The sequence below is a fragment of the Lissotriton helveticus genome, chromosome 11 (assembly GCF_964261635.1).
Source record: "Lissotriton helveticus chromosome 11, aLisHel1.1, whole genome shotgun sequence".
NCBI lineage: Eukaryota > Metazoa > Chordata > Amphibia > Caudata > Salamandridae > Lissotriton > Lissotriton helveticus.
The window spans coordinates 1,032,061,335-1,032,083,440 of NC_136072.1; the positions used below are offsets into that span (position 1 = coordinate 1,032,061,335).

Genomic DNA, 22,106 nt, shown 5'->3' on the forward strand with positions numbered 1-22,106 from the left:
ATGCTTTGGGAGGGATCGAGCGTGACAATATAACCCTGTTATGTTGTTAGAGTTAAACGTTAAGTCGTTATTATCTAACCTGTTGTGGCTCGTTAGAGTAGCGGATAGACCATCATGGCTCCCTATGGCGTCCATTGTGTGGGAAAAATGTATATTTTGCTCAGAGGGAGGAAATCTGTTAAAGGAATGAAGCTCCTGACTTGTATATTGTAGGTATGTGTGTGGAGGTCGCCAGGTGGATGCAGATAAAAAAGTTGAGGTATAATAGAGAACGGGCAGTGAGGCAGGCGACAGCCGGGCGCAGACGGGCCTGCCTTTGGTGCACCTCAACGGGCCAGACTTTCTTCACACAACCATCCCCGGGATGTTTTGACTGTAGATTGTGTGAGCATGCCACATTGCTGAGTGCTTAGAAATGCTGAGGTTATTGGCAAGGGTACCTTGAAACCTTTGGCTCTGATCAGACACGCTGGAGAAGGCGGAGTCTACAGAAGCTTTTCCGCCAGATAGCAGGGTCTGGCACTAACTTGTTTAACAGCCACTGTTGCCCTCAGTTTGATGTCTTGCAACTCAGTACAGCATTGAAGGAATGAGGAGACAAACTAAAACGGCATTAGTCTTTTGCCGCTTTAGTTTGTCTCTGCATTCCTTCACTTTCGCTGGTACTTTTATAAAAATTGCAGCATTTTTACAAAAGTGTCGATTTTGCGGCAAATTGCGAAATCCTGGAGGGTCTGCTTAACACGTTTCTCCATGAGGGTAGAAAGCTGTATCGTGGAGCAGGCTCCATGTGTGCCGGGAAGGCACAAGAGTTTTAAAAGCAACTAAGTGGCAGCTTTGCTAAAGCGCCATACTACAACAAGTTACATTAATTTTGACTTGAGGTACAAGTTGGGCTCAATGTAACAAGTTGTCTGATACCTTGGAGGGTCTACTTTGGGAACACCGTTCGGGAGTTAGCACAGCTGAGGGGTCAGCGTGTAACCCTGCACTCGCCAATTGGGCGTCCACGTCTTTCCACAGTAAAACGGTAGTATTGCATGTTTTACTGCCAGGAAAGCTAAGCACATATTGCACGCTGCCTTTAGGGCTGGTAGGCCTGCCAGAGGGGTAACTTACATACATGTCCAGGAGAAGTGATGGCTTTGCCACTGCTTTCAATTGCAACGTCAGGCTAACAGTGCACAGCTACTCTACCAGCCTGTAGTAGTGGACTGGGGACTTGTTTTAACTGGGGTACCTCCAGGGGGCACAATCAGTGCTACCAGCCCTGGGTTACCCCTGTAACTTACATACCTTAGGTACCAGGGTACCATTTACTGTGGACTTACAGGTAAGTTAACATTTCCATGTGGGCACAGCCAATTCGACATACACTTTAGGGTCAGGGCTCTGGCACTGAGGTTTGGTTAGCAGGCCTCAGTGCATTCTCAGAGGGGAAGAACTGCAGTAACTTGGGGATGACCATACAAAACAAGCATTGACAATGCAATAGGTCTCGGGTTAATTAAGTTTGAGCTATTGGCATTGCTAAATATTGCAACACCAACTGCAACAAAAGTCTATACATTGTAGGCCAAAAAAATGAGTATTTATTTTTGTAGCAATGGTGGCATTCTGCGCTTGGGATGAATATGTTTAAAAGTAAAGTTCGCCATACTGCGATTGCTACAATAGTTAATTGTGGATGCGTTAACAATTGATGTGTGCACTGATGGCTGGTAGTGTGTGTCTGCCTGTAGAAATTCTGCACTGAAGGCTGGTGGTGTGTGTGCCTGGTGGAAGTGTGCACTGCTGGCTGGTGGTGTGTGTGCCTGGCGGAAGCGTGCACTGACGGCTGGTGGTGTGTGTGCTTGATGAAAGCGTGCACTGACGGCTGTTGGTGTGTGTCTGATGAAAGTGTGCACTGATGTCTGGTGGTGTGTGCCTGGTGGAAGCATGCACGGACGGCTGGTGGTGTTTGGGCGTGGTAAAAGTGTGCACTGACGGCTGGTGGTGTTTGGGCCCGGTGAAAGTGTGCACTGACAACTGATGGTGTCTGTGCCTGGTGAAAGTGCGCACTGACGGTGTGGTTGTGTGTGTGGTTGTATGTGTGGTTTTATGAGTAGTTGTGGTTTTATGTGTAGTTGTGGTTGTGTGTGGTTGTATGCGTGTGGTTGTATGTGTGTGGTTGTATGTGTGTGGCTGTGTGTGTGTGTGGCTGTGTGTGTGTGTGTGTGGCTGTGTGTGTGTGTGGCTGTGTGTGTGTGTGGCTGTGTGGCTGTGTGTGTTTGTGGTTGTGTGTGGTTGTGTGTGTGTGGCTGTGTGGGTGGTTGTGTGTGTGGTTGTGTGTGTGTGTGTGTTTGTGTGTGTGTGTGTGTGCCTCGAGCTGGGAATCCTTTTAAATACAAGCATTTGCGTTTTAGATAGCACAAACAAGAACCCAAAGATATTGGCGCGCTTTACATGAGAACCAGTTACATTGCACTAGGTCACATTTTTAGGCGTGGGGAGATTTAGGGATTTGCCCAGAATGTAGGGCACGCCGAAACTGGCACTTGCTTCTCGAATTCCAAATTCGGCAGCTCTGGTCCTAACGGCACAGCCTCTCCCCTCTGCTACGGGTGCTGAGCACCGGCAAGACCCGCCCCACTTACAGCCCTGGCCTGAGGACATTAGCTAATGGGGTGGTTGAAAATGGTAGGGAGAGATGGCTTTCACATCACAATAGGAGGGCTGATAAGGGGGCAATTCCGTGCGTCTTGCTCCAGGTAATACACGTATCTAACTGTTTAGGAAGGAAGATTGCATTTGTTTGCACAGTGGTGCAAGTGCATAAATCGTGCTTAATAGGAGATTGGTGTCGAAAAAACAGTAACCCATACAGGCTTACAATGTAAATGACGTAGCATTATAATCTAGATGAACATCGCCTCTAGCCATTTCTTGGTTCCTCCTATCAATTCTGTTACACAACGCTGAGGTTTACAAGGAGTGTAACACACGGTCGCTTTCTTTTCCTTCCACAAGATGGCGCCTATCGTCTGTTAAGTGCAATCAAGTACTGCTACATTGAAATCATCTTAGTATTGACGGCATAAAAATTTGCCAAACATCTTCTCGTCCCTCCACAGTGAAATATCGTAAAATATAGTTGCCACATTTTGAAGGACGCGTGCTTTACTGAACAGAGAGCAAGTAATGTGCTTACAACGCAGCGTCGGAATCTGACAGAAAAGGGGCATTTGCATGGATATTTTTCATTCGGGCACAACAAGAGAAACTTGACGCCGTTGCCTTAACGCTTAGTGCAATTTCTCAAACAGAGGATAAACAAGCTTCGACGCTTATCAGCGCCGCGCGCCTTTTCGGTTTCCAAGGCGCATGGCAGTGAAGCGGGTGCTCAGAGACGGACGACAAAAAAAACCAAAAAAACCTGCCTGTTTATCAGCGCCGCGCGCTGGTATGCAGACTCCCCTGCATTCCAGAGAGGCGCGCAACGCGATCCGGGCTGCATTAACTGCTGTGGAGACAAGACCTGGCCGCGCGCACAACGTTATCCTATGGGAAAACGCTGCGCGCAGCCAGGTCTTGTCTCACTTCGGTGTTCTCAGACTGCTGAGACGCCGACAATAGTTCTCTGGCGAGAACGCGCTTTCAGCGCGTTACTAGGCGAGACCTAAAAAGGCCTATACTTACAGGAACCAACTTTACCACTCCTTTCTGACGAAGGGCTGCCACCTCTTGATGCACTATTTGAAGATAGTCTTCTTACTGAAGATACTGAGTGAAGGAATCATGGAAGGAATCTATTGGAAGGGTAGAGCAAAATCCCCTTCTCCACCCTGATGGACCCATGGATCAATGTTATGGTCTTCCAGGCCCGTAGAATGTACAACATTTGTTCTCTAGGGACCACACATGCTTTGTCAAATGGAAGAGGAGTAGTCTTGTTGGGTCTGACAACCTTTACCTTTGCCTCGGCCTATGTATTGACAACACACTTGATTTTGTTGCTGGGAAGGCTTAGAGGGCTGGCGATGTTAAAAATAAAAATCACTTTAAGATGCCTCAACATTTTGGGAAATTGCATGCAATCCCTCGTGGGTGACTGCAGGCTCAACAATCAGGCTGTTGGTTTCTATGGGAAATCAGGTTACTGAATAAGGCAGTGAAATCTTACTCAAGCAGCAACCACAATTCTTGTCAGGGTGAAATACAAGCAAACCCCAAATTAACCTGTGCTTTACACAAAAGCAGTCAGGCTTACTTTAGAGGCAACGTGTAAAGTATTTATTCAGCACTTCAAACAACAATAAAGTGAAAACACAACACAAGAAAAATTCCACGCCAATTTAGAAACTAGATTAAAATTGAATAAATTGAGATCAAAACAACAAAAATCTTATCAGTAGAACCAGAGATAAACAATAAAAACGTTTTTACAAGAAAATAGTGCCTAAAAGCACAAAGCGCCAACTGAGGTTATTTGGTCATGCCACACTGGGATAAAGTCACATGTTTCAGGCCGACTGTGATGGAGCATAGGCGGGATACATGGACCAAGTTAGGCCAGCTGAACAAAGTAGCTTAAGTGCTGGTTGCGAAGCACTGCATGGTCCCGTGTCCAGGATGAGTCGCACAGCGGCGATTCAGAAGAAGCTGCGGGGCTGCAATGTGAGGTTTTGTGTCGTCGTTGAAGATGCTATTGACAGAGGGCTTTCGATGAAAATTCCTGCATCGAGGGTGCATTGCGCAGCAGCTGTTCCAAGGAGCTGCGATGAAAAGTCTTGAGTCAACCTAGAGTATGCCTTTGAACGGGGACTTGCGATGCAAAGTTATGCACCGCAGAGCGGTGGGTCAGAGGACCTGTGGGCTGTGGTACGATGTCCTGTGTGGGGGATGCGTTGTGCAGCAGAGGTTGCAATATAGAGCTGTGAGGAGATGCGTCGGGCTGCATCGGTTCTGCCCAAAGGACCACAGCTGGGATGGCAGCACACCTAAAGTCCCATTGCCAAGGATCCCGGACTGGGGTGGCGCCACTTGTGAGGTAGGACTCACAGTAATGCTGGGTTCAAGGTGAGTGGCCTCTTTTCTGTCCCAGAGGCTCTGATCAGGAGGTCAGGCCTTGGAATCACTCGATGGTCCTGGGTTCAAGATGCATGTCCACCCGTTTTCACTCAGGCAGCCGGGCAGTAGAGTAGCAGGGCAGAGGAATAGCAGTCTTTCTTACAGAAGAGCAGCACAACAGTCCTGAGTCTTCCACAGGTCCAGAGGTATTCTGAAGAGTTGGGTCTAAGGGTCCAATATTTCACCTGGTGCCAGCTTTGAAGTAGACGTTCAGGAGGGTTCCAACCGCAGAGGTGCTTGGAGTTTCCTGCCTCCTTACCCTGGACTAGCTTTTCTGGGGGCACAAAAGACTAGTGTCAAACCCTTGGTTAATGTGATCAGGCAGAGGCTTTTTATTGGACAAGTGTGGTAGGCGAGAGCTCCTTCTCCCTATCAAGTCAGAGATGGTCCATCCTGCTAACACCTTCCTCCTTTGTCTCACGGTCTGGGAGCATTACACAAGGAACTGCCAGCTACACCTAGTCATGTGACCCAGGGCACAGGCACAAATGGTTAGTGCAAGAAAATGCCAACTTTCTAAAAGTGCCATTTTCAGAATTGTGACTCAAAATCTGACTTTACCATGAAAAAGGGTTTTGAATTACAATTCTTTAGACCCCAAACTCTATATTCCTACATGCTCCAAATTGAAAGTTAGCCCTTATTGAATGTAATAAGGTAATCTAATGTTACCCTACAGGAGAGGTAGGCCTTGCAGTAGTGAAAAACGAATTTAAGAGTGCTTCACTACCAGGACATGTCAAACTTAAATGTACTTGTCCAACATTTAAATACACTGCACCCTGCCCTCTGAGCTGCTTCAAGGCATAGCCTAGGGGTGGCACGTTAATTAAAAATTAAGATTAATGCCTGGCAAAATGTCTATTTGGCCAGGTTAAATTTGCAGTTTAAAACTGCACACACAGACAACAATGGTAGCACTGAGACTTGTTCAAAAGACCACCTAAGTGGGTGGCCTAATTAGTGCTGGAGACCCACTATTAGCATTTAATTTACAAGCCCTGGATTTATGTAGTACCACTTTACTAGGGGGGTGGGATGACCCGACATCCTGGGTGGAACCGGCCTTGCTGGCCCTGGATGAGCTGGCTTTACGGAGCCTGACTCCCTCCCGGAACTTGGGTAGTATTGCTGTGCTGGAAGTTGCCCCCCATGGCAGGGAACACCAAACCGCTGGTCTGGAGGTATTTGCATGTTGGGATAGAATAGGCATCACTCACCTTGGAGTTGTCTGGGCGAGCAGTGGCATGCCGATGTTACAGTGGCTGCAGGAACAATATCAGCTCTCTCGCACCAAACTCTATTAGTACCGGCAGCAGCAGCACGCTCTAATGGTCAATATTCCCCCAGACTCCAGAATTAAGCCCCCCTGAGGCTAACGTCAATGCTGTAGATCGCTTCCCTGGGCTGTGGTGGCCTTGTCGGGTGAGTTTGAGGATGGAGAGTGGTGCAAGTCTAGATTGGCCCCCATGGATGTGGCTATCCCTGTGCGCCTCCAGTTGGTCCAGCTTAACTACCTGCACATTGCACACATGACTCCTTAGTGGCTCCACTGTGCCGGCAGGATCTCCCATGGCCATTGTGCCAGTTGTTCATTATGGGAAGCGGAATTCTTTCAGGTGGTATGGGCCTGCCCAAGGTTGGTTCCTTTCTGGGTGGCAATCGATAGTGAACTCTCTGCAACTCTGGGCCACCGGCTTAACCTCACCCCCAAGGTTGGTCTGCTGGAGTTGTTGGCAGATGTGGGTGGGCAGAGGATGGAACGCACTCTTATTGGGGTTGCAACACTGGTGAGATAACGTGATATTGCCAGTAAATGGAGGTCCCAGACTCCCCCCTCGGTGGTGGATTGGAGGAGGCATGTGGATTGGTATGCCCATTAGGAACAGTCCATATATGAGCTTGGGGTTGTCCCAGTAAATATGAGAAGATTTGGGTTGGCGGTGGCCTACTAAGGACTGGATGTGGGGGTCAATTGATTGTCATTTTGTATTGTACTTACTGCGTCGCCTTGCTAGACCGTGGCCATGTTGTACCTTGATGTGTCTCCAAAATCAATAAACTTGGTTATCAGAAACATGAGTTCAAACTTACCACATCAAACTGATCTTGGTCCAAAGGTAAGAAGCTTTCGCCATTGTGCAGGTAAAAGTTGTTGCTCAAAACTGCAGTTTGCAGTCCCTCAGCCCGTATGCACTTCACTGCTTCCATCATGGCTGAGTGGGGCCTGGACATACGAGGACTTGTGAATTCAGAGAAAAATGAGTCCACTCGAACAGACATGCCTGCCTGCATAAAAAGAGAAAGAGCTAGGTTACTTTCTTCTGTTAAGCACCAATCATAACACATCCAACTTTTTGATCACTGCAGTCAAGAGTACATACAACAAAATGTATGATATAAATATAAAAGGGGGTGAAAATTCTGGAATAAGTATACATGTGTTTTGCTGCATGTCTTGGGAGAGAACCAGGACCATAGAAACTTCTGGGCATTAGACCCAAGAGACACTTCTAAAATTCGAGCAGACACCACTATTTATTTATTACGTTGTTTTCTATACCCCAAACTAGGCCAGAGAGCATCAAAGTGCTTTACATAACATAACAACCAAGCAACATAAGAAAAATCAAGTCCATTCATAGCAAAAGCATTAGCATCAAATATAAAAGTATGGAATCACAAGCGGTATCAACTCCAATGGGCTGAGTATTTCGCAATATCTTATATGCAATGACAACAGTAATAAACAAAACTAACTACGTACAAACAAATAATGAGGTAGATCTAATGAGATGGAGGAAGACAGACGTACTATTTCCTGGGGAATGGGAGTAACTAGGATCATTAGCCTGTAGCTTTATTTGAAGATTTCCAAACCTGTGGCTCCAGTTTAGTGCATGGAGAGGCTAGTTTGCAGGCATTAGAGCACCCATCCCCTAACCCATCAGAATTACTGAGTGGTTAGGTAGGGACTTGTTGAAGAGGAAAAGCTTTGAGTTTTTAAAAAAAATCCTGGGAGGGGGGACAGTGTCCGATTTTCCAGATGAACCAAACTCCACATTTTAGGAGCACATCAAGAAAAGGACTGGTTTAAGGTTCGGTTTTTCTTGAAGGCAGCTATTAAGAGCAGGACACCACTTGTACTTCTCAGCTGGTGCAAACTGCTCCAGTTTATTGGCAAGGTACTGTGACTGATCAGAGTGGGAGATTATGTGGACTAAGCAGACCACGTTAAACATGGATCTCCCTTCAGTCTGCAGCTAGTTTAGGGAATACAAGATTGGGGTGATGCAGTCATACATGTTAGCCTCCAAGGCTAGAAAGTAGCGGCATTTGCTGAAGCTTTTAATGTAGTCATGTGTGAGTTGGAGATTTCAGCAAGGACGGTCTTCCAATAATCCAATCTCTGATGTGTGTAAGGAAGTTTGCTTTTCCATCCAGAGTGAAACCAAATATTTCTGCATTCTCAGAGAATGTAGCGGAGCAGCTTAGGAGGTTTAGTCGAAGTTAGCCATTCCTCAATTTGTGTCAGAGATGTGTTAGTTGAGAGAAGAAGAAATTCAGTGTTGTGTGGGTTTAACTTGAGATGGTGAGTTGTCATCTAGGAATGTATTTAGTCAATAGTTGTATCAGCCAGGCAATGTCTGCCTGCAAGGCAACCCTTAACTAAAGCTGGGTGCCGTCTGTAAATTGATGATAGCATTTGCAAGGGTTCTTGAGGAGATCACTCAGTGGTTTCAGGTACATTTCATTTTAAAATGCACTGGAGCTAGAACGGAGCCCTGGGGGATTTCTTGGGAGACTTTCACAAGGTTTTGAGAATGCATGTTCTATTATAATCAGCTGTGAGCAGTCCACCAGGTATGGCCTAAACCACTCTATGACTGCCCCTTCCAGCTCCATGTGGTCTTTCAAGTTGTGAATAAAAAAAATCATGATTTGCCTTATTGAAAGCCGCAGAGAGGTCAAGAAGGATAAGCAAGCATGAGCATCCTTTGTCCATGATTCTAAACGCATCATCAATTTTTTGTAGTTAGGGCTGTGTCAGTACTCTGACATTCTTTAAAGCCTGAATGAAATTCAGCCAGCAGATTGTAGCCCTTTATAAATTGTTTAATTTATGAGTTGAGTCAGCACTCCAGGATTTTACCAAGAATGGAAGTCTCAATATTGTATATGAGGTCCTCTGGGTCACCTGATGTTTTTTTAACAGATAACTAGCCCTATTTTAAAAAGTCTTGGAAAATGTCTTTCTGTAGGGAGAGGTTTATAATGTTCACCTAGTGAGATATTCGAGCACTATGCATTTCTTTTGCTAGTATGGCCAGTAGAAAATCTAAGAAGGGTTCAGAGGGGTTGATTTTAGGCATGGTGTTTCTAAGTTCAGTTTGTGAGATATCCCCGAGGTAGAACCAGGTTCACTATTGCCATTGTGGAGCTAGTGTTTGTGTTTAGCTTCAATGTTTTTTTATTTTAGAATTGGAGAAGTGTGAAAATTCTTTACATTTCGTTCCTGGTTCAACGAGTTCACTAGTATTACTGGGCTTGGATGCAACTTTGATCATTTCAAAAAGCGTTCTCGGTCTATTTTTTGCCGATTTCATCTGGGATCTTATGGACTGGGCTTTTTATTCAAAGACTAGTTTTTGTAGCATTGACATGAGCCATAATGGAATTCTTGATAATCCCTGCAGGGTTTTTTCATGCCACAACCATTTGTGCAGTCTGAAGAGTTTCCTTTCTTCATTAGAATCCTTCATATATCATAAGCATGTTCTTCTCTTATTTATCTTACCAAACAACTGTAACTGGGTCTGTAGTGAACACGAGACAATCAGATCCAGCATAGCCCTTTTGATGTGAGTGTTGGTTCAAGTCATTGGTTCAAGTCATTCTCAGACAGGAATGCTGAAAGGGTTTAATAAAACGTGTCTTTGGTATCTCCATAGTGGAGGCTGAAATCTTTAAGGAATGTGTTAGAAACTGGGATGTTGGTTGACTGGAGTGTGAGACCTGGTCAAGCAACACATACAATCCCTTACAAGGTAGAACCACAAAAAGTCACAAAATTAACCCATGCTTAACCCTGAGTTGCTTGGCATAAAAAGCAGGCAGGCTTAACTTCGAGGCAACGTGTAAAGTATTTATGCAGCACACAAACAGTAATAACGTGAAAACACAACACAAGAAAAAATCCCATACCAATATACAAAAATAGAGTAGATTTTAATACATTATTTGGCACCAACATGAAAAAAATCCAATAAGTAGAACCGGAGTTATAAATTCTTAACGTTTTCAGAGAAAACTAGTTTAAAACAGATCAAAGCAGGGGGGCGTGGCTTCGCGAGCGGCGATGGCGGTTGCAGCTTACTAGAGCTCCTGCCGGCCCGTTAACCATCCAGCTGATTATCCTGGCCCCCGAGCCCATACACCACAGCCCATGTGAGGCGAATGTTGCTGAGGGTGCCAGGGATCCTCCGGTGCAGTCCGCGGAGCTCCAGAATTATCGGACACGGCTGGGCAGCGGAGAGGAGAGTGCGGCCTAGCGCGCGGCGGGGAAGCAGGGGCCTTGATTTTGGCGCCTCCCGGCCGGAGGGTGTCTGTGTGGCTCGGCCGACCCGCCGATTGTCCTGCATCTCGACTGCCCAGAGGGACGGGGGGCGGTCAGCGCTATCCTCCAAGAACCCCGCTGGAGGTGTGGAGATCCTAGATGCCGTGAGCCCGTCCGGCCGGAAGCGGCGGCCTTGTGGACCCAGCGCAGCCGGGGCCTCGAGTTTCGTGGTCCCCGCCCAGGGATCCCCGCGGGCCGTTGCCACAGCTGGGCCTCGACAGTACCTGAGAGCTGCGATCGGTTGGAGGAGGTCCCGGCGTGGAGTGTTGGGTCTTCCCTGCTGATCCTCCATAGGTGGCAGACCGGAGTGTGGCTGGATGGTAACCTGTGGGCCGACCCGGTTCTGGCACTGCCCCGTGACTGACGGCGAACTGTGAGTACCTCCGCCTGGGTCCCGGACATTTGCAGGAGTGGTGGCTGGTACTGGGGGCGGGTGACCGGCGCCGCCGGGCCTGAAGCACACGGAGGTGAGGCACGGTCCAGCCAGTGGAGTGTGAGACGCGAAGGCCGCCGACGACTGGGGTGTGGATCCCGGGGCCAGCCTTGGCCTGCCCGAGGAACAGTGCCAGGTCAGGGATACAGGTGTCCGAACCCCGCGGCGGGGGGAGAACTGCTGTGTGGGTTCCTCTTAGACTTTGCGGACGGAATAGAGGACCCTGTACTGCCGCGACTGCATCTACTATCAGTGGCCCACGGGTAGTCTGCAACCATGACCAGGGGAGGAGGTGGCGGCCTCACCAAACAGCCGACCATCGATAAATTCACAGGACCCAGTGGGGGCCCGGACCCTCGGGAGGAGGACAAGGAGGGGGGCCGGACAACGCAGCGCTTATGGCAGCCATCACCCAATCCAGGGATATGCTAGACGCCAAAATAGGCGCGGTGGGCGCAGATGTCACCTTACTACGCCAGGATTTGCGGAATGCAGTGGCGCGGATTACGGAAGCAGAATCCAGAATTTCGGTGGTAGAAGACGACGTGGGTTCCCTAAAGAAGAGGATGGTGGCAATGGAAACTGCGCAAAAGGGCCTAGCGCTCCGGGCGGAGGATGCGGAGGGACGCGCACGTCGAAACAACCTCCGGTTCATCGGCTTTCCGGAACGATGTGAGAAGGGGAACATGGAACAGTTTCTCACTCAGTGGCTGATGAGCTGGCTGCCCCCGGGGGCTCTATCCAACTGCTTCGTCGTTGAACGCGCACATCGTGCCCTGACACAGAGGCCGCCGGAGGGTGAACGGCCCAGGGCAGTGATAGCAAGACTATTGAATTATCACGACCGGGATGCCATTTTGAAGGAAGCGAGAACCAAGGATGCTATTCTATACGAGAACCGAAAGATCATGATTTTTCCAGACTATACCAAGCTCGTACAGCAACAGCGCCAATCCTTCATGAACGCAAAGGCGAAGCTGCGAGGCCTGAATCTCCAATACTCTCTGCTGTACCCGGCTCGTCTGAGGGTGATTTTCCAGTCCAAAACGCTGTTTTTCGACTCTCCGGAGGACCTCTTTAAATGGACTGACGAAACGGTGGCCCTCAGGCCGCATGCCCAGCCGGGACTGAACCCGGTCTCTTCGAGGGGGTCATCGCAGGAACGAGGAGACCGAACGGCCAAGAGCAGGAGAAACCGGAGGTCCAAATCACGGAAGCGGTCAGTCTCTGTCGCCGGTACACAAGATAGCGGCAGAACTGAGGACTCAGACCAATCTGGGAAAGATCACTGAAGGCCTCAGGTACTCTGTGCTCCCTGTTTGGTGGTGTAGTTCCCGATTGTTGGAGACGGTGCGCTTGAGGCCCAGCGAACTGAATACATTGTCGATGCCTCAGCGTCAATTCGACACTGAGTTATTGAACATGAGTGGGGTGGTAGAGTGTGGCTCGGGGACGACCTATTAGGGGCTGCCATTCTCCTACTAAGGTAGGAGTTATTAGGGGAGGGGGGTTGAGACTACTGGGTTTCGGGGAGTTGGGATCCATTGGCATGGTTGGTCTTGGGCCCTCCGTTTTGGGCTCGGTGTTGTCCATGCCGCGACAGGTACTTCATAGTTCCATGAGGTATAGGGTGTGGGGTGTGTGTAGCGGGGAAGGGGAAGGTTGAGGAGAGGGGGGGTGAGGGGGGTGGGAGAAAGCGGATGTTGCCTTTCTTGTTGTGTTCGGGTCCTGGGGTAGGTGGGGGGGAATGCACGTGTTATTTACAAAGATGCTGACGTTGGTGCGCAATGGGTGGTGTTGGCGCAGAGGGCCTCCTTGGTGGGTCCCACTTGATTATGGCTAATGCGATACATAGACTCCCTGAGGAGTCCCTGCGAGTGATTACATGGAATGTCAGGGGGATGCTGGACAAGGTTAAACGTGGGGCAGTCTTGCACTGGGGGAAGAGAGAGGTCGCTGATGTGCTCTTGCTCCAAGAAACTCATATGATGGGATCAAAGGTGCTCAGTCTGCAGAGGTTTGGTTATCATCAGGTTTTCCATGCCGGATTTTCCAGGGGGTCCAGAGGGGTTGCTACTTTAATTCATCGTAGGGTGGCCTACATCCATGAGAAGCAGTGGGTGGACCCGCAGGGTCGCTATCTCTTTGTCAAGGGAATGGTGGGCACAGAGCCCGTGGTCTTTGGGAGTGTATATGCCCCCGCCCCCTCTGCAGTGGGCCCTGGCTGAGAGACTGTTCACAGTGTGGGAGGACATCCCGGAGTCCTTAGCGGTGGTTGGGGGGGATTGGAACGAGGTGATGGATGTATGTATGGACCGTCAGAGGCGCCAGGAAAAGCTTGGACTCCCCTCCTCCCCCCCACTAGGCTGCATGCTATGAGTGAAGGAATGGGCTGGGTGGATACGTGGCGACATATGCACCCTACAGCGCGCGAGTACACGTTTGTATCTGCTGTGCATGGCTCCTTCTCACGATTAGATTATGTGTTTGTGCCCAGAGTATGCCTCTGCAGGGTGAGAGCGGCAGAGATTTTACCGAGGGGACTGTCCGATCACTCCCCTGTGTCGGTCAGGGTGGAACTCCTTAGAAAACGTCAACCCTTCAGGTGGAGGATGTCCTCGTGGCATCTCCAGCAGCCTGGTTATATCCGACATCTTCGGGAGGCAATAGACCACTATTGGCGAGAAAACCTGGTAGATGACGTCGACGAAGTGGTGGTATGGGAGGCCTTGAAGCCCACTATACGGGGAGTGGACATCGCGTGGTGTACTGCGGCCCGTCGTGGGCGTAGGGAGACAATCACGGCAGCGGCCGCGCTGGTAGAAACTTTAGAGCAGCAGAGTCGGGGAGGAGGAGATGAAGTTGTAATACGGTTGCTTCTCCAGGCACAGCAATCCTATGCGTCGGTCTTAATGGATGAGGCCAAACAGGCGTGGCTGGCCACGCGGAGTAGAATATACCAGTGGGGAGATAAATCATGCACACTGCTCCATAGACTTTGTCAACGCAGCCTTCAACCCATTACACTGCCAGGCCTTACTGCTGACGACGGGGTGGTTATTACTGACCCAAGCGAATTAGCGGCGAGCTTTGCTAGCTACTTCACGACACAATATGCCCCGTGTGACCGTTTATCTGTAGATGAAGTGGCTAAATTCATAGATGATTTGCCGCCTAAAGTGATATCGGATGAGACCAGGAGGGCCCTTGATGCTCCCCTCACAGCGGAGGAACTGGGGGAGGCCCTGGGACAGCTCAATGTAGGTAAGGCCCCCGGGCCGAGCGGCTACCCATGTGAGTTTTACAAGAAATTCCATGTACAACTGGGATCCCACTATCGTCGTGCACTTGAGACGGCGCGTGCACGGGGCAAGCTGCCCCCGGATTGGCGCCATGCCGAAGCAGTGGTCTTTCAGAAACCAGGTACACCTCCAGATAGACATGACTCCTATCGCCCCATCTCCTTACTTAATGTAGAGGCCAAAATACTGGCAAAGGCCCTGGCGAATCGGTTGCTCCCATACATAACAGACCTAGTCCACCCGGACCAAGCTGGCTTCCTGCCTCGCAGGGCAACGCGCCATAATATCCGGGGCGCACAGGCCGCGGTGGATGCCATGGGGGCCATGGGTGAACAGGTGGCTTTGTTGCTAGCCGATATAAACAAAGCCTTTGATTCGGTGAGCTGGACATACCTTTTTGCGCTACTGCCCCGCCTCAATCTCGGCCCGATATTCCTGTCATATGTCAAGCTACTCTATACTGACATCACGGCTGCGGTGCGAGTCGCGGGGGCGGTGTCAGAGACGTTTCGCATTGGACGGGGGACCCGGCAGGGGTGTCCTCTATCCCCTTACTTGTTCGCCCCCGCCATGGAGCCTCTGGCCGCTTGGGTGCGCATAGATGCACAGATGCGAGGCTTTGTGTGGACCGGGGACCTCTCTGATAGGATCGCGTTGTACGCGGACGATGTCCTCTTCTTTCTTACTGACCTGCGATGCTCGGGGCCGCGGGTGTTGGAGATAATGCGGGTCTTTGGGGAGGTCTCGGGCCTTTACCTGAACCTACCCAAATCCACCCTGTGGGTCCTTGGGGGTGGTGCTGTGACGGACCCCTGGACATCGGGACTGCAGGTAGCTGCCGGCGGTTTGAAATATCTGGGGGTGTTCCTGTCGGAATCGGTGAGCCTTACCTGGGAACGCAACATAATGCCTGTTTGGGAGCGGGTTCAAGCAGATGTGAAAACGTGGTCTCGGATGCCCCTCACTATCTTTGGTAGGTCCACAATTTTCAAAATGGTGGCACTTCCACGCCTCCTATATCAGCTGCAGAATTATCCCCACCCTATCACACCTCAGTGGTTTCGGCAGGTCAACTCTGTCTTGGGACGCTTCCTGTGGGCTGGGGGGGCTGCCAGGGTGGCGCTGCGTACGTGCTTCTTATCTACATATTGCGGAGGACTTGCCACCTCGGACCTTCTGTCCTATTATCAAGCTTCCTACCTGCTCATCCTAAATGACTGGTGGTACAGCGACAGCAGCGACCCGGCTTACGCCCTAGAGCGCGCACTGATGGGCAACAATACGCTCCACACGATCCTCTACTCAGCCCGGCTGCGGCGGACATTGCCTAGTGTTACGAAAACTGTCTTCGCTGTGTGGCGCCAGGCGTTACGTCGCATGGGCTGGTGGGGTAGACTAACTGCAGAAACACCGTTGTGGCATAATGGACGACTCCCCGAACTTGCCTCGCTGTCAGGATTTGACGGCTGGGACACAATCGGGATCTCGTTGCTGGGACATGTGATGTCCGGAGCTACGCTCAAATCGTTCCAGGAGCTCAGTGCAGAGTTCCGCATGCCCCGGACCCAGTTTTTTCGCTATCTGCAATTTAGACATGCACTGGCACCCAGCATTGACAATCTAGACTCACTTCCTGAATTTAGCCCGATTGAGGCGAAGGTCTTCATGGGCGACCTGGGGGATAAAAAGGTATCCCGTATATATCAAACGATGGTCACTCACTGCTCCTCCACCCTTCTTCACCTGCGGATGGCCTGGGAGGCTGACATTGGCCCCATGGATGAGGATGATTGGAGGGAGGCCCTGGAGTCCCCGCGGGGGACTGCCATCGCAATCCGGCTCAGGTTAATCCAATTCAAAATTCTCCATAGGGCTTACTATACCCGTGAGCGGCTGTGGAAGGCAGGACTGATTGGGTCGCCGGAATGTCTGCGCTGTGGGGCGGCGGTGGGTACACTGCTCCATACGGTATGGTCGTGTCCTACAATAGTTGGTTTCTGGAGGGGTGTATGGAACTGCCTGTCTGAAGTACTGAATTGGGACCTCCCACGTACTCATCGCCTAGGGCTACTTCACATCCTTGAAGGGGTTGGTGGGAACATATATAAACGCCACTTGTTGCTATTGGGGTTAGTATTGGCCAAAGGGGATCTGGCCCGTGCTTGGAAGGACGAGAAGGCCCCTCCCCTGTGTGCATGGAGAGCCGGATTAGACTTTTGTATGGGTCTAGAACGACCAATATTCGAAGCACGAGGATGCCCCCGCAAGCACTTCAAGATATGGAAGAGGTGGGCTGACTATAGGGAATTGACACTAGATCCCCCAGCGGAACCTGAGGAAGATCCCTAGGCACACACCTTCAAATGGGCCTGTGAAATGCGTCATATCTGCCACACCACGACCAAGCACTGATGCTCCTTCTACACACGTGCACAGGGTTAGGGAGGGATAACGGGGAGGTAACAGGGAGATTGGGTGGTGGGAGTTCGGGGGGGTAGGGGTGGGGGGGTAAGTTCCCATTGTTCGTGTTTTACTATAACTCTTGATTGGACTCTGGCCCTGTGATGTAAATTGTATCAAGATGCCTGGTGGTTTCTCCTGACTGTGGGGTGCCACGTTTATTGCTCTGCCTAATTCAATCAATAAAAATCTGTTGTGAAAAAAAAAACAGATCAAAGCACAAACCGCAGACATCTAGTAGTGCGAGACCAGTTCAAAGTAAAAAAATATATGGGCAACATCAAAGGAGCATGGTTCGAATACACAAAGTGGATCGACCAGGTCAGTGCTTACCTTCAGTGTCTGGGTAGATAAAGTTGAGTGGGGCAATGCGGCAGGGTGTCCAAGGAGGGACAGTCATTGTACAATAGACTTGGCTCAAACCATGGTGAAGATGTCTATATTCAGACTTAGTCTCTGAAATGGAAGTCGAATATCTCCAGCAGGACGAGGCAGAAGGCTGTAGCCAAACACAGATCCACGAGGTCGACACTGCTTTGGCGATGGACCGCTGAAAATAACTTGCTGCTGCATAGAAGAATGTAGTGGGAGAAGCCGCAAAGTCAATCCAACAGGCAATGCACCTTGGTCCGATAGGTGAGCATGCTGGTCTTAGTCTCCTACTGGTTCTCTAAGCACTCTAAGCACTTCTGGGCCAAAATTAATTTAGGTCCATAGGTTTTGATTTTGGCCCCATCTAGAAAAAATTTGCACCACTTCTAAGCATCCAAGACAGGAAGGGAACAACTTGGAGGGTCAGGACTCACTCAGGTTGGGTCCAGGTGCGGGTTCAAGATGGGGGGAACCCTTTTGTGTCTCTTTGGCTCTCAATAGGGGACGAGCCAACTAGCCAGCGTGAGTCACTCTGGAGGCCCTGGGGCAGATGACGATCCAGTCCTTGTAACCAGGAAGAAGGGAGGAGAACAGCAGGGCAACAGGGCACCAATCTAGCAGGGCAGCAGTTCAGCAGTTCAGTAGAGTGGCAGTCCTCCCAGCAGTACAGCAGTCCACCCTGGCAGAGTATCCACGGGTCCAAAAGTGTACTGATGAGTGGTTATCAGAGGTCCCCTTCAGAGGTCTCTTTTTTATACCCTGGTACTAGAAGGTGGGAAAAGCTTATAGACAGTGGCTTTAGGGATGTGGAATTCCTATAGCCCGACGCCCGGGACATGTTGTTTGGGGTCAAGGGCAACACGTTTCCATGTGTATTTTGTCCTTGGGACAAGTAGGCCCAACCCCCTACATCACAAACCCTTTGACTGCCAGCTCACAGTACCACATTATGGATCAGGGAAAGGTTTTTCCTGCAGTTAAGGTAATATTTGTGTGAAGGGGGCGTGGCCGGACGAGCAGCGAGATGGCCGCCTAAACAGCGAGCTCCGCCGGCTACATCGATAATCCTGCAAAATCCTACTATTTCGAGACAGTGAGCACTACTGGACGGTGCGTGGAGGGGCGGCGAGAGCAGGGGCAGATCCGACCCAAATTTCGGCGGGTTTGGGCGCCCGCCCTGCTCCATAGGAGGCTCCGTGGGGCCTGCCGGGAGGGACGTGCTGCGGGACCCGCTGCATCTGGAGCCCTGTGCGGTGACGGCGGTCAAGTCGAGGACGGGGCGCTGTGGGCCTGACCTGCTGCTAAATCTCCGGTCAGGATAACTATCGGCCGAGCGTCCAGCTCAATCAGGGTAAGGCGAGGCTGCAGCGGGGGCCGGGTCAGGAGCGACCTTGAGGGAAAGCTGCTAACGGCGCCTCTGTCGTCCCGAGCTGCGGACGCAGGGAGACGGCCGCCATTTTGGGCCTCCGACTGCGCAGCAATCACCGGAGTGGGCACGGCTTGAAAGAGCGACGCGAACAACGTACAGTGAAATCGCCGCTCCACGACTACATTGCCTCTGTCGCCTGCTGGGGCTGGGGCCGAGCTGGTGGCACTGCAGGAGCTATAGCCTGCACAAGGGTTGACCTTTACACTAATAGTGTGGCGCTGGGGAAGTTGATGCACACCCACCGCGGCGATACTGGTGCTGCCGAATGAACTGGGCGTAGAGGCGCTGAGGGGATACTGCCCAAATCTGATATTTTATGTACCTGTTGGCCTAAATGCTGCGCTGCCCTGGATCCAAGATCGGAAGCATTATCTGACATTCTCTCTGGACGGGCCGTTGCCCGCGATCCACGAGGTGGGCAAAGGCTGCGGGGGGGCAGGTAGCGACACCTGGCCTGGAGACCATACAGGACACTATATTCACCCTCGGCTTGGCCTACCTACCCGCGAAACCGGAACTGTGAAGCAAGTCTGTGACCACATCACTTGGCAGGCACGCAAACTCGGCGGCAGGCTGCACGTCAGACATGGGGAAGGGAGATCCGCGCCAGCCGAGGCTCACATTTGAGCAAGAAAAGAACATGAAACCGGCCGAACAAGATGCGGGAGCTGCAGGGGGACCCTCGATTGACGCAACCCAAGACATTGACGTGGCGACGCTACTTATGGAGGTGAGGACCAGCTTAAAGAGTATTGATGCGAAACTGGATGGCATGGCGGCCCAACTAGACACTGTGCGAGCACAGGTGGCCACGCATGAAACACGCATTGATGGCCTGGAAAACAGACACACTGAATGCTGCGAGTTTCAACAAGAAACGAAGGCGCATATTGTCAACCTGGAAAAGAAAATTGAATTTCTCTGCGCCAAGGCTGATGATCTTGAAGCACGCTCACGAAGATGCAATATCCGCGTCACGGGCATTCCGGAGACAACGGCAATGGGGAAGATGGAACACTTTATGTCAGACCTGCACGAGCTGTTCGACCCTAACTTGTCATCAGTATTCACTGTGGAAAGGGCCCACAGAACACTGGGGAAAAAAACGCCGTTGGGGGCCCCGCCGAGACCTATACTAGTCAAGCTGTTAAACTATCAGGACAGGGATCAGGTTCTGCGACTAGCTAGGGAAGATTGTACACAAAGGAAACACGATATCCTTTTTCCCAGACTTTACTCCACTGGTGCAAGCCGCACGCAAAGAGTTCATCCCTGCTAAGAAAGTCCTGCTCCAAGCGCAGATCCCCTACTCTCTCATGTATCCAGCTAAACTTCGAGTAGTACATGAGGGCACGATCCACCATTTCATTGATGCGAAATCTGCGCTAAAATTTGCTAAGCACATAAGTAAATCGTCATCTACGAAACGGCCGGACACTGGAGCTGAATCTGCAAGCTTGATGAGCGACAATGATTGAACGGCAGGCCTTAGATATTATTGCTCTTTATCAACATATGCTTTGCAGTTAATGTCCACATGCTTTGCTGCCTAATGTCGCTCTTAGTTGAAATGTGATAATTGTAGGTTGCCCCATGTGGCTTGCCGTGCGGCTACGCACTGTCTACTATTATAGAATTTGCCTGTAGAAATAGTTATACTGATGTAGCCACCCTGTAAACACAGGGGTGTACGCTTGAGATGCCACGCCTCCCAGGGGTATCTCCCGAACAAATTATGTTTCATTGGTTAGGCGCCAACTGTTCAGTTTGTTTGGGCGCTGTAGGGGGGGTTTCGACACAACCTAATTGGGGGGTTGGAGTGGGAGGGGGGGGTGTTGGGATGGGAGTTCGTTGGTGTATAGAAAGATGCACGAAGGTCAACATGTACGACTGCGCGATTGCAATGTGGGTCGGATGGTGGGGGGACATGCACTCGATATGCAATCTGAATGGAGGTGACCAGATTCCTGACATGGAACATTAGAGGGTTGGGTGACCACAGGAAATCTAGACTCATGCACAATTACCTACTACGGCACAAAATAGATGTGTGCTTCCTGCAAGAGACACACTTCAACTCAACAAACTCCCCCAGGCTAAAACACTCAAGGTGGGGTCACTTGCATTCGGCTATATATTCTAATTATGCCAGAGGGGTAGCCATACTTCTGCGGCGTGGGATGGATTGGAGAGAGCGTTCTGTGCTGCTGGATGAAGCTGGGAGATATGTTATTTTACATGGTGTTTTGCTGGGTTCTGAGGTGGTCATGGTTGCCGTTTACGGTCCGAATGTTGATGATCCGGAGTTTTTTAGGGACGTATGGGCCAAAATAGCTGTCACTGGCTGCACGAATGTCATTTGGGGAGGAGACTTCAATGTAGTGCCTGATGACGCGCTAGACAGAAAGGGAGTGGCTAGGCAATCGCACCCACAAGCGCGCCAAGCGCTCATGGACATAGTGAGCGAGGGCTCTCTGATTGATGTGTGGAGAGCACGTAACCCGGACACGCGCCTGGGCACGTGTGTCTCCGTTCATCATGCGGCCTGGTCCCGGTTGGACTTCTGGCTGGTATCTACGGGGGTGGCCACCTGGGTCACGCGGGTGGATATATTGGCCAGGTCTTTATCTGATCACTCCCCCTGCCTCTTGGAACTGGCCATTCCGAGTACCAGACGGGAGGCCTTCTCCTGGAGGCTCCCACAGGACGCATTCCAGGATGCTGCCTTCACGGAGGAAATCAGACAGGATATTGATGAATACTTCACTATGAACACAGGCTCGGTTGGCACTGTCGCGGTCCTCTGGGACGCGTTCAAAGTAGTCATCCGGGGAAAATGTATAGCGCGCAGGGCAGGGGTGTTACGAGCCATCAGAGATACTATTGCTAAACTAGAGGGAGAACTAAAACTGCTAGAGCGCGCCTTTTGTGAATCCCCGTCACCCACATTGGCAGGTCAGATTAAAGACAAACTACTGAATTTTGAGGAAGAGGCGCAAAGGGAACTGAAGTTCCTTGGGAAACAGGCTGAGGCGCGCAGATATGGCGAGGGAGATAGACCGAGCCGCACACTGGCTCGAATGATCAATTCAACCCCTACACCCACGCACATACATACAATAATTGATGACGCGGGGCAGACGCTGACAGACCAGAGAGACATATTACAAGCCTTCACCGCCTACTATGACACGCTGTACAAGACTACACATTCCATGTCCGAGGAGGCGCTGGAGGCCTTTTTGGAATCCATAGCGCTGGTGTGGTTCAATAACTCCCACAGACAATACATGGACCTGCCCATTACGGTACAGGATATCGCAAAGACTATTAAAGCATTGCCATTAAATAAAGCTCCCGGCCCGGATGGGCTGACAACAGCCT

The 22,106-nt window shown here is 50.6% G+C and overlaps 1 protein-coding gene across 4 annotated transcripts in view; it reads right to left on the reverse strand.

Moving 5' to 3' along the window:
* ACAD10 (acyl-CoA dehydrogenase family member 10) overlaps window positions 1-22,106 on the reverse strand; it is a 524,903-nt gene that overhangs the window by 267,722 nt on the left and 235,075 nt on the right. For all 4 annotated transcript variants that reach the window (XM_078667441.1, XM_078667438.1, XM_078667440.1 and 1 more), the window contains one exon: window positions 7,204-7,398. In XM_078667441.1, coding sequence (XP_078523567.1) covers window positions 7,204-7,398 — 195 coding nt within the window. The remainder of the gene's footprint in view (window positions 1-7,203; window positions 7,399-22,106) is intronic.